The sequence below is a fragment of the Chelonia mydas genome, chromosome 2, assembly GCF_015237465.2.
Source record: "Chelonia mydas isolate rCheMyd1 chromosome 2, rCheMyd1.pri.v2, whole genome shotgun sequence".
In the NCBI taxonomy this organism is placed as follows: Eukaryota; Metazoa; Chordata; order Testudines; family Cheloniidae; genus Chelonia; species Chelonia mydas.
The window spans coordinates 43103165-43118898 of record NC_057850.1 but is presented as its reverse complement, the minus strand read 5'-3'; the positions used below and the strand labels follow the sequence as shown (position 1 = coordinate 43118898).

At 43.1% G+C, this 15734-nt stretch overlaps 1 protein-coding gene across 2 annotated transcripts in view; it reads left to right on the top strand.

The window, feature by feature from the left end:
- Positions 1–14570: 14570 nt before the first annotated feature.
- The window catches only part of CIBAR1 (CBY1 interacting BAR domain containing 1), a 39049-nt gene continuing 37885 nt past the window's right edge, over positions 14571–15734 (top strand). The window contains exon 1 of one of the 2 annotated variants that reach the window (XM_027818358.3): positions 14571–14701. In XM_027818358.3, the coding sequence (XP_027674159.2) occupies positions 14613–14701 (89 nt within the window). In that variant the 5' untranslated portion in view covers positions 14571–14612. The remainder of the gene's footprint in view (positions 14702–15734) is intronic. The other variant, XM_043539353.1, reaches the window with a different exon arrangement.

Sequence of the window (15734 nt, the reverse complement as noted above, 5' to 3'; positions counted from 1 at the left end):
TAGTTCCCTAAGTAATACACCTCAAAGATATCACAGCTAGTCAACATAACTTGACTTTTCTGGATGCCTTAGTGTGATTTTTTTTCTGACACAAAAGTTACATAGACTATTCTATGTGGACTTTGTGAATTTTAGATGTAGACAACAAAAGCTTATTTTTTCTACACTGTTTTATTCACTACCTAATGAAAAGAAGATTTGAAACTATGGGCCAAAGTCGTTCTTTTGCCTTATCTATATTAGGACAAAAAGAAAAGGAGTACTTGTGGCACCTTAGAGACTAACCAATTTATTTGAGCATAAGCTTTCGTGAGCTACAGCTCACTTCATCGGATGAACCACAGTGAACCATTGCTGACAGTGGTTTTTCAGCCACAGAACCCCCGAAGCAGCACTGAAAACAGATTGAGATCTGAGACGTTTTCAACGATATTTCAGAAAGTGTGATTGAAATGACTCCTTCTTTGCACCAGCCTAGCCATTGCATCCCAAGTGATATTTACCAGAGAAATGGGCAAATGCTGAGAGAAAGTATAATTGCTGTTCTAGCCTGCACTTGAGAACAAAGTGGTCCCCAGCATCCCCAGGATAGGGGAGGCATAAACCATCCTACTCCCATTGCTCATTATCCTGGGCTCAGGGATGAATTGTCCCCACAAGTCCAATTGCACAGGGTTTAAAGGGTATTACAAAAACCTGTAAACATGACCTATGTAATCCTTCTGCCAACTGAAGTCAGCAGCAACAAGGGCTGGGTTCAATATCCAGGGGTCCCTCTTAATAATATAATACCGAACCGGCGTGAGATCCCACCCAGTAATCTGGGAACATTAAAAACCACCCATGGATATGTCTCAGAGGCAATACTTCCCCACTCAGAACACTGAGTCTGTGTATAGCAAAGAAAACTTTTAATAAAAAGGGGAAAGGAACATAGAATTAATTTGGAAAAATGTCACAACCATGATTCAAACACATCTGACCATGAGCAAAACACCAACCAAAAATTGATCACTTTGGCAATACAGCTCTGTCTGCTCATACCTAAGCAAAGGGGTGTGTTCATGTAAATACAGTCTGGTCCTGAAGCCTTTTTCCATCCCCAGCTCATCACTAGCTATCAGGGGATGGATCATCCAAACGTTGCTTATATCTAAAATACCTTTTCAATACACAAAGATGTTATATACTGGAACATTCCAGAGCTGAATGATATAATGTGGGCAAGGGGAGAAGTCTAACACTCCAATTTTGAGCCCTGTATGGCTGAGATAACTTTAAAGGTATGACATTCAAGGCATGATTCTCAATGACACTAAAGGCTCTTTATGATACTCTGGCTGCAGTTGGGAAAAACAGCCCCTTAAGAATGCCCTGTGTGCCTCCCCAACTGGCGTAATGCTAGTATAAGAGGAATATACTGCTCCTAGACCCTAACATAAAGTGAAGATTGGGATTTGGTATAACCAGGATGCACTATGCTCTGTTTCCCAGGGCTGACGGGGCCTTGAGAAGCAAAGTATATGATAGAGCAGCCCTGAAGTTTCTCTAACATACACCAGGGACCAGGTTGTTCCCTACATAGCCCCAGAATATGGGGAGCACAAAGATGGTTTTAAAGTCTGTCCCAAGCAAAGCAATAGAATGACTGAAGGTATGTACACACCGGAGCTGGAGGATGCAATTTCCAGCTTAAATAGACATACCCATGCTAGCTCTGATCAAGCGCTTACGCTAAAAATCAAAGCATACCTGCAGCAGTGCAAGCAGCAGGAGGGACTAGCTGCTTCAAGTACAATCATGCAGGCATGTGCTCAGGGAAGTTAGCCCATCCTGCACATGCTCTCTCTGCTGCATTTCTATATTTAGCATGCTAGCTTGATCAGAGTTAGCATGAGTATGCCTACTTGAGCTGGAAAGTATACCCTATAGCTCCAGTGTAAACATACCCTGAGAATCAAGACCTGTACCTATAGTGAAGCTGTTACTGGTCCAGGCATGAATCTTGCCTATTCTGGACCTCAAGCAGGTATAATTTTGAGAATAAATTCCACATTTGAGGAGGTAAGGAGAAAACATTTTCCTAACAGGTTGCTTAAAAAAAATTAATGAGGGCTATTTGAAGTTGCTTAGGGGATTAGAATGTTAGTGAGATGGATTAGTGAGCAGAGAGCAGAGCAGATAGTCATGGCTTTATAGTTTACCACATCGCTCCACAGGTTTATCACATGCATATCACCACCGTGTGTCTGTGTGTGTGTGTGGTATAAGAGAGATTCTTGTCACTCTGGGCCATTTTATATACATAGCATCCTCTCCTTACTTCTGCTCGCTGACATGGAGTCACCTTATTCCAATCAAGGCAAACCTGCACTGTCCACTGAGATTACTGTAGATACCACTTATTGGCTCATTAGTGGATAGCTGATATCGAAGAGTTGTGTAATTCCTACAACTTGCACTTTAATTTCCATTAAAAATTAGTTCAAAGATACCAAGATCACCCCTAAATCTGCATTCCCAGCACCACAAAACTTTGTAAACTTGCCTTGAAAAGCTCACAGACTGAGTACATTTTTAAGAACAGTGGATATTCAGATGCTTTAGTGAAGAGGGCTATAGAAATACCTAAAATTTTAAGGTTTCAGAGTAACAGCCGTGTTAGTCTGTATTCGCAAAAAGAAAAGGAGGACTTGTGGCACCTTAGAGACTAACCAATTTATTTGAGCATGAGCTTTCGTGAGCTACAGCTCACTTCATCGGATGCATACTGTGGAAATTGCAGAAGACATTATATACACAGACACCATGAAACAATACCTCCTCCCACCCCACTCTCCTGCTGGTAATAGCTTATCTAAAGTGATCATCAAGTTGGGCCATTTCCAGCACAAATCCAGGTTTTCTCACCCTCCGCCCCCCCACAGACAAACTCACTCTCTTGCTGGTAATAGCCCATCCAAAGTGACCACTGTCTTCACAATGTGTATGGTAATCAAGGTGGGCCATTTCCTGCAGAAATCCAGCTTCTCTCACCCCCTCACCCCCCTCCAAAAACCACACACACAAACTCACTCTCCTGCTGGTAATAGCCTATCCAAAGTGACCACTCTCCTTACAACCTGCATGAAAATCAAAGTGGGCCATTTCCAGCACAAATCCAGGTTTTCTCACTCCCCCACCCCCATACACACACAAACTCACTCTCCTGCTGGTAATAGCTCATCCGAAGTGACCACTCTCCCTACAATGTGCATGATAATCAAGGTGGGCCATTTCCAGCACAAATCCAGGTTTTCTCACCGCCCCCCCCCCCGCCACACACACAAACTGCTGGAGAGTGAGTTTTCTGCAGGAAATGGCCCACCTTGATTATCATACACATTGTGAAGACAGTGGTCACTTTGGATGGGCTATTACCAGCAAGAGAGTGAGTTTGTCTGTGGGGGGGCGGAGGGTGAGAAAACCTGGATTTGTGCTGGAAATGGCCCAACTTGATGATCACTTTAGATAAGCTATTACCAGCAGGAGAGTGGGGTGGGAGGAGGTATTGTTTCATGGTGTCTGTGTATATAATGTCTTCTGCAATTTCCACAGTATGCATCCGATGAAGTGAGCTGTAGCTCACGAAAGCTCATGCTCAAATAAATTGGTTAGTCTCTAAGGTGCCACAAGTCCTCCTTTTCTTTTTGCTAAAATTTTAAATAAATAAATTAAATAAATAAATAAATAAATAAAATAAATTAAATTTAATGTATTATAAGTGGATCTTTTGTTTATCTTCTCTCTCCCTTTTGGTTGCATTAAACCCTACATTTGTGAAGTTATCTGCATTTATTTCCATGAGAGAGGGCACCCCCACTTCTCCTACTCTGGTCCTTAGTCACAATGTGTGGGCAGAAAGAAAAAGTCACTCACATTCCGTTAAATGCCACAACAAAATACAAAAAGAAAACTATTGACCTGATATTTAGATAAATACTAGTACAATTATGTCATGTACTCTTTTCTATAACTGAATTGTGTCTTCAAAATGTTAATAGGAAACATGATGTTTGTATCCATAGTTCATTTCACTCCTTTCAAACAACAAGGAAAAGATTGATAATAGGGGTCTAATTTATTTGATTCGCAGCACTTATTCGCTTAAAATACAAATGAGGGGGTGGGGGGAAGGAAGCAGTAGAGGCCTATCCTGTTCCCATTGAAGAAAATGGGAAGATTCCCACTCACTACAATGGGAGCTGGATTGGGTCATTGGGTTGCTAGCAATGCATTATCTGAATTTTGTATTTTCTCATGTTGCTGAAAAGCAGTCATTTGCTGCCCTCTAGAAGTAGATTACTGCATATACTCTACTTTTATGCAACACTCTTGCCATTTTTAGCCAGCCATCTGAGTTTAAGTGAAAATACATATGACAATGCAAAACAATATGGAAATGTTCCTTGTTTTTAAGTACTCTGGATAAATAGTAAGAGTTATAATGCAATATATAAAACTTTTAAGTTAAAGAAACTAATTTGTGAAGTTCATCCACTGCTACTTTCCTTTGACTTCACCAGGTGTTAGATCGGGGCCTAGAAGAGGAAGAAGCATACAGATGTGATAAAATGTGGGTTATCCCACAATTTCAGGTTCACAGTATTCTGGTAACATATTCATGGTAATCTGGTAACCTACAGCAGATCATGTTACTTTGTGTCACTATTGGAATTATTGCACACAAATCTACTTCCATGAATCAGGTTACATAAACGGTTAATCCTGATATTGTGGTGTCAGTTCTTGAGGTACCTCCTTCATTATTTCTCTTGGGAACAATAAGCAATCTTTTTACCTTAGTTACACCTGTGTAGACCCAGTGACCTCAGCAGGGTTGCAAGGTGTAATTAAAGGGAAAATTTGACCCAGTGTGAAAAAATATGTTGCTACCTCTTTAAAATACATTTGCAGAAGTTAATTGGTTAGAAGGGTGAAGGGAGAAAGAGGATGAACAGGGGGTAATGCCAGTAAGAGATTACATAGAGATGGGATTTAATTTTTGATTCTGTTTGTTCCCTGTAGAGTTTATTCAAAAGCTCTTGCTGCAGTGACAAGTGTGACTATCTAATTTCTAGTATCAGGGGATAGCCGTGTTAGTCTGTATCCACAAAAACAACAAGGAGTCTGGTAGCACCTTAAAGACCACAGATTTATTTGGGCATAAGCTTTTGTGGGTGCATCTGAAGAAGTGGTGTTTTACCCACGAAAGCTTATGCCCAAATAAATCTGTTAGTCTTTAAGGTGCCACCAGACTCCTTGTTGTTTTTGTCTAATTTCTAGATTACTAGCTGGTATTTGATGCCATTTTACATCCCAAAGCCGTGCATGTTCCCCTCATTGCAGATAGGGTCCACAAAAACCCAAAATAAATTTTAAAAAATTACTCATAATTAAAACTGCACACTTCATTGCAAAGTCAAAAGTTAGACAACTTCCAAGAAAAATTTTGCTTAGGGACATTTTTTTGTGAAAGGGGCTTGTTTTTCAGTGAATATTAGCCTATTCTTAGCACCAGGTGGTCTTTATTTTTTTAAACCACACACTTTTATTAAAAGAAAAGGAGTACTTGTGGCACCTTAGAGATTAACAAATTTATTTAAGCATAAGCTTTCGTGAGCTACAGCTCACTCTCTAAGGTGCCACAAGTACTCCTTTTCTTTTTCCGGATACAGACTAACACGGCTGCTACTCTGAACACTTTTATTAGCTACAGCTCCTGGGCATGTCATGCCACTTAGGTGCACTGTGATGACACAAAAAAGAAGGGGGCTTTGTTAGGCTCTGCTAAAATTACCTGGTGTTAACTCAGCATGCTCAGAACTAGAAGTGATTTTTCAATCCCATGTAACTTTTTGATGTTTTATTCACCTGCTCCAAACCTAATTAGGGACCTACTTCCCAGTAAAGACTAATTGCATGTCAGGTTTGGAGGGATTTTGTTCAGTTTTTTAAGTGATTAATGAGAAAAAATAAAATGATGGAAAAGTATCTGATTCTTGCCAACTTTCCAAAGACCCAAGAATGGCTACTGGGATTTTCTTCAAATTTAAAAACAACTCCCCATCATCTCTGGGCTAAAGTTAAAGGGAGATTTGGGTGTGAAAATGGGTGCTTAAAATAAAAACCCTGATGTAATCTTAATTATCTTGCAATCATTAATATTATTAATACCACCTACCTCTAATATAGCACTTTTCAGCAGTAGATTTTAAAGCACTTTTACAGAGGTCAGTATCACTATTCTCATTTTAATGATGGGGAAACTGAAGCAGAGAGAGTAAGTCACTTGCCCAAGGTCACCCAGCAGTCCAATGATGGAGCCAGGACTAGAACCCAGGTCTCCTGAGCCCCACTCCAGTGTCCTAGCCACCAAGTGGCAATGATATATAGATTTTTCTTAAGGGAAGTGTTTATTATCATGCTATCAACACAAATTGAAAAGTTGCAGCTGAAATTTTCAAGAATAGAAACACTGTCCCAGTACCCAGCATGTGGCAAACTGCCAGTTGCTATTTATCTAAGCCTTTAGACCATGCTGATCTCTGTATTATCTGAGTTACTTGATCATATAGTGAATAATAGATTTGGTAGCCAAATATTCCAAAAGAGACTAGTGATTTGGGATGCCTACATTTTTGTATGCCCAACCTGAATTTCAGGATGTGCTGGGGACCCACCTTCCGAAAAATCATGCCTCTTTAGGTTGTCTGAAGTTGGGCAACAAAAATCTGAAGCATTCAAATTCAACAGCCACTTTGGAAAAATCTTGGCTCATATCCATTCATAAAACAATCACACAGGGTGGCCATACTGAGAATGCTATTGCAGCCTTAAATCCAAAGTCTTTTTACTCCTGAGAACTCAAGAAAGCTATTGTGCCATTTGCAATTTTTTGGTCACCATACCTGGAACCTAGTATCAGAGAGGTAGCCGTGTTAGTCTGTATCCACAAAAACAACGAGGAGTCTGGTGGCACCTTAAAGACCAACAGATTTATTTGGGCAAATAAATCTGTTAGCCTTTAAGGTGCCACCAGACTCCTCATTCTATACCTGGGACGTGTTTTCTCCTACCCTCTCTAATACTAATCACAGTGTTAGTAGCAATGCTAATGTTCCATACCTTCCAGAGCCATTCTGTATAGTGCTTCCTTTGAAAAGTTTAATCAAAAATTCCAATAATACTTGCAAATACTGGCTCTGTAAATCAGTTACCCAGGTATTGACTAGTCACCCACTTTAAAAGCTTGATTGCAGGTGAGCATGGCATCAATTGCCAGTAAACAGGGGAGGCTCGTTCTCCTCATACATCAGTTTTATACGATTTTTTCTTCAATTGACTTCACTGGAATTACTGCCTGGTTTACATCAATGTAAGTGGCACAGGACCTGACCTTGGAGCAGAAGACCATCTGGAATGGCATGTGGACAGCTGATCTAGTGAAACTTTGATCCCCCAGAAGGGGAGGAATATACAGTGACCTGGATGGAGGGCTGAGTCACAAAGAAGAAGCACTGTGAATCCCTGAGAATAAGGGGTAGGAGGATGCAGTGCAAACAGTTGTTGGAAGGGAGGTGTCAGACCTGAAAGGACCTAATTCTCAGCCACAAGGAGCCACAAGGAAGTGCCCCAATGGTGAGTGGACCCCATTAAACCAGGGTCCTGACATCACCTCTATCCCTCCCTCCCTTGCAGTGACCTTAGTATGCCAGAGATCTGGATTTAGCTGGGTGTGCCCTGTGGAAGGCACTGACTTTTTCAGGGGCATGTACAAGGTGAGCTGGTTCCCAGGTCTGCTCCTTGGCCCCGTAGCCTTCCCAATCAATGGAGGTACCACAGCTTCCTTCATCATATCTGGGAATCTATACTCTGTGGACAAAATACTTTTTCTTGCCCTTGAATCTGAACTGGCGGTGGGGGCAGGGGTAGAGTTGTGTTTTATTAGGGAAGAAATTGTCAGACAACGATTTCAGGAGGAAAGCATAAATACAGAATGCAGCTTCAGGGATCAGGGAAGCCAAAGCTTGAAGGTTCATGGATTGATTTGTCTGCAGATTTGGTACGGACCCACATACTGGTGGTCTAGTTTGCAGATGGGTCAGCCTATCTTAAGGTGTGTGACCAATAGCTCCAGCTTCTGGGACTTTGGGACTTTGCTGTTGGTGGCAGTCAGCATGATGCTTGTGTTGCCCTGGCTACATCAAGATGTCACTTTAGCTCCCGTTGGATTTGTGGTATACCATGTCCACTGCTGCAGGAACAGTGGGTGCTGTGGGCAGTGGAGGATGAAAACAGGTGAAAATCATAGATAGCCAAAAAATGGGTTCATCTAGAGGTCCTCACTATTATATGCAAATTCCACACATGGAATCTGTCATCTTGGTGGAAATTTGTGACGCACCCTAGTTACTATTCTAGTACTTGGTTTATCCTTTCTGGTTGGCCATGTTCGTGGATGACAGGGAGTTCAGTAGATGTATGAAGACACTGTTCTAGTAAGTGCAACACCTCCTTCTGAACCATGACACAAACGGGGTTCCCCTGTTTGAAGTAGTGTGGTCTGAGAGGCTGTGGATGCAGAAATCATGGGAGATGAGGAAGCAGGTGGTGTCCTCAGGAGGGTGAGTTATGTGCAGGGGATAAAAAGTGCCATCTTTGTAAGATGGTCCATCACTGTCAAGATGGTACAGAAATCCTTGGATTTAGGGAGTTAGACAATGAAGCCTGTGGTGATCTGGGCTGAGGGCCTTGCAGAGGTCTCAGCATGTATTAGCATTCCAAAAGATTTAGTCTGAGGTCACTTCATATGGGTGCAGGTGTCACATGATCCGAAATAAGCCTGAACATCAGACCGTAGTTTTGGCCACAAGAATGATCAACATGTTTGGCTTTTACCTGGCTGAAAGGGCTCACGCAAGGGACATCGTGGCATAGGCAAAACGCTTCCAGACAAGGTTTTTCCTGGGGGGGACAAGTATGCTCATAATGATGAAAGGAGTCAGTCTCTCCGTGTAGTTTCAGCTGAGGATTTGGTATCAGAGGTTAGGAACTTCTGGGCAAAACCCAGGTGTGGTGCCTGGCTGGGAATCCCACGAACCCTGGTCTGGGAGCCAAAAGGCAGTTGGTTTGGCAGTACTCTGAGCTAAATATCACTATGTATCATTGCCAGGGGATACTTGGGGTCATGCTTGGCCAGCCAGGGATTCCAAGTATCCTAGGAGAGTGTGGGGACTGGATTAAGCTGAACTGAAAGAATTCATGATGTTTCTCAATTACTGCTTCCAGAGCTGGAGTTTCCTGATTCATAGGACCAGAGGTGGCCATCAACTGTCTCAACCAGATCGTACTTGGGCTACTGTGGCATCCATGAAATTATTCTCTTCCCCAGAGTCAAAGCCCACTGGAGGGAAAAAACCTGTCTGGAGCCCTAAAGTCAGAGTTGTAGCTGCAGCTATAGGTGAAGGGATGATCTGGAGGAGGTGGGGAGGATGCCTGGAAGGACTTGCCGAGTGGGGTTTCCTATGTTATCCAAGCTCAACCCCCATTAGCAAGGCTAGGCAGGGGCATTTTCCCAAAGCCACTCAGTTCAGGGCCTGGTCTGGGTAAACAGAAGCCACATGGCCCATGCTGCCACAGTAAAAACAACAAATTATTTTGCCATCACAAATCCAAGGTTACAGAGCAAAACGCTTCCTTCTATACATCTTTAGTAACATCTGCATTCCTAACTATACACTGCAATATGTGTTTCATGATTGGCTTGGTTACTTTTCAGGAACCAATCCTTGTGTAGCATACTCTGTCCATGTATAACCTGGCCTCTACATTCCAGGTTTATCTTGTCCATTGTCCCTACCAATTTGTTCCTGCTTATCTTAGCTAGACTGACTCCAGCTTGATGCTTATGTAAGCCTTCTGGAAAGTGGAGGCAAGCAACAAGGGCTAGGTTCAATACCTAGGGGGTCCTCTTAACAATACAAAACAGAACTGGTACAAGCCCCCATTCAGTAATCTGGGAAAACTAAACCCCACCCTGGGCACTTCTAAGAGGCAATATATCCCTTCTCACAAGCACTGAGTCTGTGTATAACAAAAGAAAGCTTTTATTAGAAGGGAAATGGAATCCAGCATTAATCTGACAAAACACCATGACCACATTCAAAAGTATGTAACCATAAGTAAACACCCACCTGACAATATGTTGGGCAGTGTCCTTTGCCTCAATTTCCCATTTGAAGTGTGAAAGTCCAATGAACAAATGTCCATTTGACATGCCATTCCCTTTTCCCTCCACTGCATCCTATTCACAGCTGGTTGGTTGTCTTTGATCAGCTAAGGCTCAGAATTCAGAGGGGGGCATTCATGTGGGTTCACCTGCCACCCCTGAAAAGGAGGGGGTGTCAAGCCATGACTCCGCTGCTGCTGCATAGCTCTGTGACTGCTTAGCTGCTGTTATCTCTGCCATTGTCTCTGCTGCCACAGCTGGGTGCTTGCTGCTGCTGTTTTCTCTGCCACTCACTGCCACTTCTGTAACGTGGTGTTCTGAAGTTCCATGGCTTAGCCCAGCTCTTAGTGATTTCATTGGGTAGCAGGGAACCTCACAGCTAATGCAGCATCTGCACTGTTTTCACTGCAACCCTGTCCCCACACTAGGCCTAAGGGTTAGCTCTGAGACCAGCCCATCAGTGACTGAACTCTGGTAATCACTGACCAAAAACAAGGACTCTCCATTGAGCCTTATTGGCTATGTCTTTCAACACTAAAGAGGGGAGGGCCAAATGGTGTCAAGGATTATTTAAGCAGATGCCACAGGTGGCCTGAGCAAACTGTAATGCCCAAGGGTCAGGCGGGTCAAAGGGCAGTCTAAATCAGTGGTCAGAGTTCACACAAAAGGTCCGATAGCCAGGAGATCCAATCCAAGGGGAATGTATAGCAAGGCCAAATCAAACAGGGTCCAAGAACCAACCAGCAGAGAATGGCTTATTGCTCAAACAAGGCCAGAAAGGAAGCAGGAAGTTTATATATGGTCACCAGGTAATCAGGGTCAAGACTATTTGGCCAATCAGGAAGCAGGTCATGGAACCCTAGAAGCTGGCTTACCCAAATCTGTGAATTCCATGGCAATTCAATAATTTGGTATTGCATGACAGCTAAGACTATTTCCCAATAACCCTGTGGGCCTGGGTTTGAGGCCAGTGTCTTGATACCTATGCCATTAATTATGCTTATAGTTATAAAGATTTTCCTACTGTCTAACCTAAATTTTCTTTGCTGCAGAATAAGCTGATTACTTTTTACCCTACCATTGGCAGACATGGAGAACAATAGATCACAATCCTCTTTATGACCTTTTACATATTTGAAGACTGCTGTATTTCAAGTCCTAAACAAAATCACCAAGAGTAGTTTAAGTTTAGCAGTTTTCAGTATCCATAAAAAATGCCCAACCATGAGTTTACAAGATTTTCTAATCTAGTCAAAGGCACAGTTTTAAGATAAATAAAGTATGTACTGGATGCCACCAAGTGGTAGCTGTTATCACAAACCAATATCCTTGTTATTATCCCATTTTAAGCCAGCACTTCAACTGCAGGAAATATTGATTTAATGTTACAAAAGTTAGTGTCCTGATATAGCAGTTTGTTGGGAACCTGATACTACTGCTGGGGAAAGAGATAAAATATTCCATTAGGGTCAAATTCTATTCCTACTTTCATGGCAAAACTTCCATAGGCAGCAGGTTTAAAACAAACAAAAGGAAGTATTTTTTCACACAGTGCAATCAATCTGTGGAATGCCTTGCCAGAGGATGTTCTGAAGGCCAAGACTATAACAGGGTTCAAAAAAGAACTAGATAAGTTCATGGAGCATGGGTCCATCAATGGCTATTAGCCGAGATGGGCAGGGATGGTGTCCCTAACCTCTGTTTGCCAGAAGCTGGGAATGGGCGACAGGGGATGGATCACTTGATGATTACCTGTTCTGTTCATTCCCTCATTGGTCACTGTCAGACGACAGGATACTGGGCTAGATGGACCTTTGGTCTGACCCAATATGGCCATTCTTACGTTCTTATTTTTTTCTAATGAACTTGTTTTTAACTAAAACACCCTTGTGACACTCTGTACCTTAAAGTAGCACCCTGGAGCCCCCATATTCACCACTGTGAATTATATGTTTTTTTACAATGCATGCCTTGTGAGGTATCATTAGAAGAGTCTTGATCCGTTGAACATTAATATTCTGTTGGACTGTATGTACTATCATTGTACGTGAAGTTATGAAGTATTATTATATATGTTGTGTTGTAAGGCTGGGAACACCCACAACCAGCCTTTCAGTTACAACAAAGGAGTAGGCATCAATAGCCAGCCAGCATTAATGGCCCATCCACACACAATCCAATATCCTACAGAGGAGGAGGCATGTATGCCCTGGGGGCAGACTCATCCATGTGACAGCAAAGATCTTTCCAGCAAACTGGAAGAAAGTATAAAAGAGAGAAAGTGAAATCATCATTTGGCCTTTTTCTCCTCCCTTCCCCCACTCTCAACACCTGGAATAAGGTCTGGAGGAAAAAGACTTTGAACTGGGGAAGATTGGTCCCCGGCTGGAAGGTAGTCCCAGCCTATGGATTAAGGAACTGTAACCTGCTTGTACCATCTGTCAGGATGAGAAAAGTTGTGTGATTCAATTTTTGCTTAGACTAAAATTTTGGATTTAGCAAGCTTGTTTACTTTTTATTTTCTTAAGGTAAATCTCTGACCTTTATGCCTACCATTTATAATCACTTAAAATCTGTCTTTCTACAGTTAATACATTTGTTTTATATTTTACCTAAAACAGTGTGTTTTGGTTGAAGTGTTTGGGAAATCTCAGCTCAGTTTACAAAGGCAAGTGTATGTCCATGCCACACTGAGGGAGTGGTGAACTACTTAATGAACTTGCACTGCCCAAGGGAGCCTTGAGCAGTGTAAGGCAGTAGAATCCTGCGGTGCAAGACTAGGGAGCTGGGGGCAATTGGCTGGAGCCTCTCTATTGTTGGTTCATGAGTGGCTGGGAGGTCATTCATGTAACTCAGTTGGCTGTGTCCTTACTTGTGGATGTCTGTGTAAGTACAGTACCTACCAGAGGTTTGTAGCTTGACATCAGCATCACAGTATGAGAGGCAGCCCAAGTTGGTGGGACAGAGGACTCAACAGTCCCACAGTCCACGTTGCATCCCAGGGACCCCATCACTACCCTGAACCTGGAACTGATAACTGCTACATTAACAGATAGTTGCTCCCAGAACCTGTCTCTTGATCTTGAGAAAAAAAAGACAGAAACAGAGCTGGTGAAGACCCCTGGTTCAAGCAAGGGAACTGTAGGATCCTCTTCTGAAAAAATGAACAAAAATAAAGGGGAGAGGGCTGGGGGGGAGGGTTTAAAAACCAACATAGAAGTTGTTGAAGTTAGAATGGCAATAGCAGAGTTCATCTGGAATTAAATTTTTTATGCTCATTTTAAGAATGTCGGGCACCTACATACTACTGTGATTGATGTGCCTCAAATTTGATAGAAAGATGGAGAGGTTGCTAGCATAGCTACATCTGCAAATAGAATAATAATAATAATAATAAACTTAAATAATGTAAGAGAATATGTAAGAAAACTTCTGCAAATTTCAACAAAAATAATTCAACTTGAAATAGGAACATTCTTATAAAGTTATAAAACATAAAAACAATATGTGCTGGGTCAAAAGAGGCGGTCAGACCAACGTATATGCATAACAGACCAATACTATATAAGACCTGATGATGCAAGCTAATCCTTGCAGATGGACCTCTGTGCCCATGTGAATCAGTTTGTAGTAACACACCTTCGCCTATTCCATTAACTGAAATGAAGATGATGGTATGTTGCAGTGATGTCCTACATATATATCCAGTCTATGCTAACTACTGAAATGCTGCTACATTCCAGTCCAGAGGGGGTTGCACTTCAGTGATGGCTGCAATGATTTCTGGATTGCCAGATTCTGCCCTGGTTTGTGTGCTTGAGGCTTGCACACAAGAGGTTCCAGTCTGTGATGATGGACAACTGTTTGCCATTGCGGAAAGACTCGTAGCATCCCTCAAGGATCATATCTCCCATGTTGTTCAACATACAGTGTATGGGTCTGATTCAAAAATCCTAGTCCAATCAGTCTTTGACTTCAACGGGCTTTGGGTAAGAGTGCAAGTGAGGCCTCTTGAGGAGAAGATTTCTAAACTCAGGGTTAGACGATCATCAATAGACACCAGATCCATAGCTGTATATCTCTGGCCCAGGAATGCGGCAAATGCTCTCTGTACTCTGGAGGAATACCGGATGGTAGTGCCAGCTGGATGTCAGAGCTACCTTGTCCTTAGCCCTAGTGTGGCTGGTGGGTAGAAGTTGTCATTATTAGGACACAGAAGCGCCGGTTAGGACTTGCCGGGAGGCAATGAGTCTTGGCATCATTCAGTCAGACTCTAACCCTGGGAAGGCGTTGGGGGAGGGCCAGGCTCAGCAGCCCGGGCCGTGGGCGGCGCTCGGTGTCCATGGGAACTGGGTGTCAGCGGAGCGTGCGCCGCGGCTCCCCTTCTCTCCCGGCCGCCACCATGATGCTAGGCCGCGGGCTGGACGCCAGGTAAGTGCGGTGCCCCCTGCTCCGGGTGCCTAGAATGGCGCTCCCCTCCCCTCCCCCGCCCGCGTCTGGCCGAGAGGTCTGGGCTGTTGGAGCGCGGAGCGGGACGGGGGCAGACAAAGCCCTCGCTATTGGGGCGCGGGAGGGGGGCAGGCAGGCGGCGTCCCGTTAGCGGGAGGAGAGGGGCGGGAGCGGGGGCAGAGTCCCTCCCTGTTACTTGTGGCTAGGCTTGGGGGAGGGGGAAGGAGGGAGGGGTTGGCTCTTTGGCTTCCCCAGTCCTGATTTGTTACCCATCGGCCGCAGGCTTTTGAGACAGGGTGCCCTGAGGTTTGGGGGGGCTGGGTTTATTATCTTCATATTAGCTGTTTTATATTTGTCTAAAGTTGATGAGTCCAGTCTTTATGTTGTGTTTTAATTTAAGGGGGGGGGAGAGGGGTTTTGCCAAAAATAGCTTTTAAAAATCTAAATACAATAGTTTGGGTAGGGCAACACAGGATGTTCAAAGTGAAAATAAAGCTGGATCTATTCCAACAAAAAAGTATAGTAACCTGCACCTATACATGACCAGTCTCGTTCCGCTCATCCCATCTGTCTGCTTTAAGCCATTTCATACTGTGCCCATCACTATAAAGTCTAGGCAACAAAATGTATCTAGGGGTTTAGTATGCTAGGATAAAATGAAGACTAGTTGCTAATATAATCAAGCCTTGTGCTCTCAGTCCTTTTATGGCCTTTAAGTAGCATTTTAAAAAACAAACTAACCTTTTCACACCTTCCTTTAAGGAAATGTAATTCGTATCTGTCAGAATTGAATGCTAGACACATGGGGAAACTGTAGGCACAAAGTTGCTGAATGTTTGGGCAGACCAGTCTTAAATTCCCTCTCATTATTTGAAGTGGGGAGGTGGTGGTTATATGTAAACAATGTCAGGCAGTTCAGTAGGAGAGGGGAGGGACCCCTCACTAGAGATTATCTTTAGGTTAGTGTTAATTGTGGAAGAAAGATTGTATGATGGGCTTTTCAATGAGATTTTTT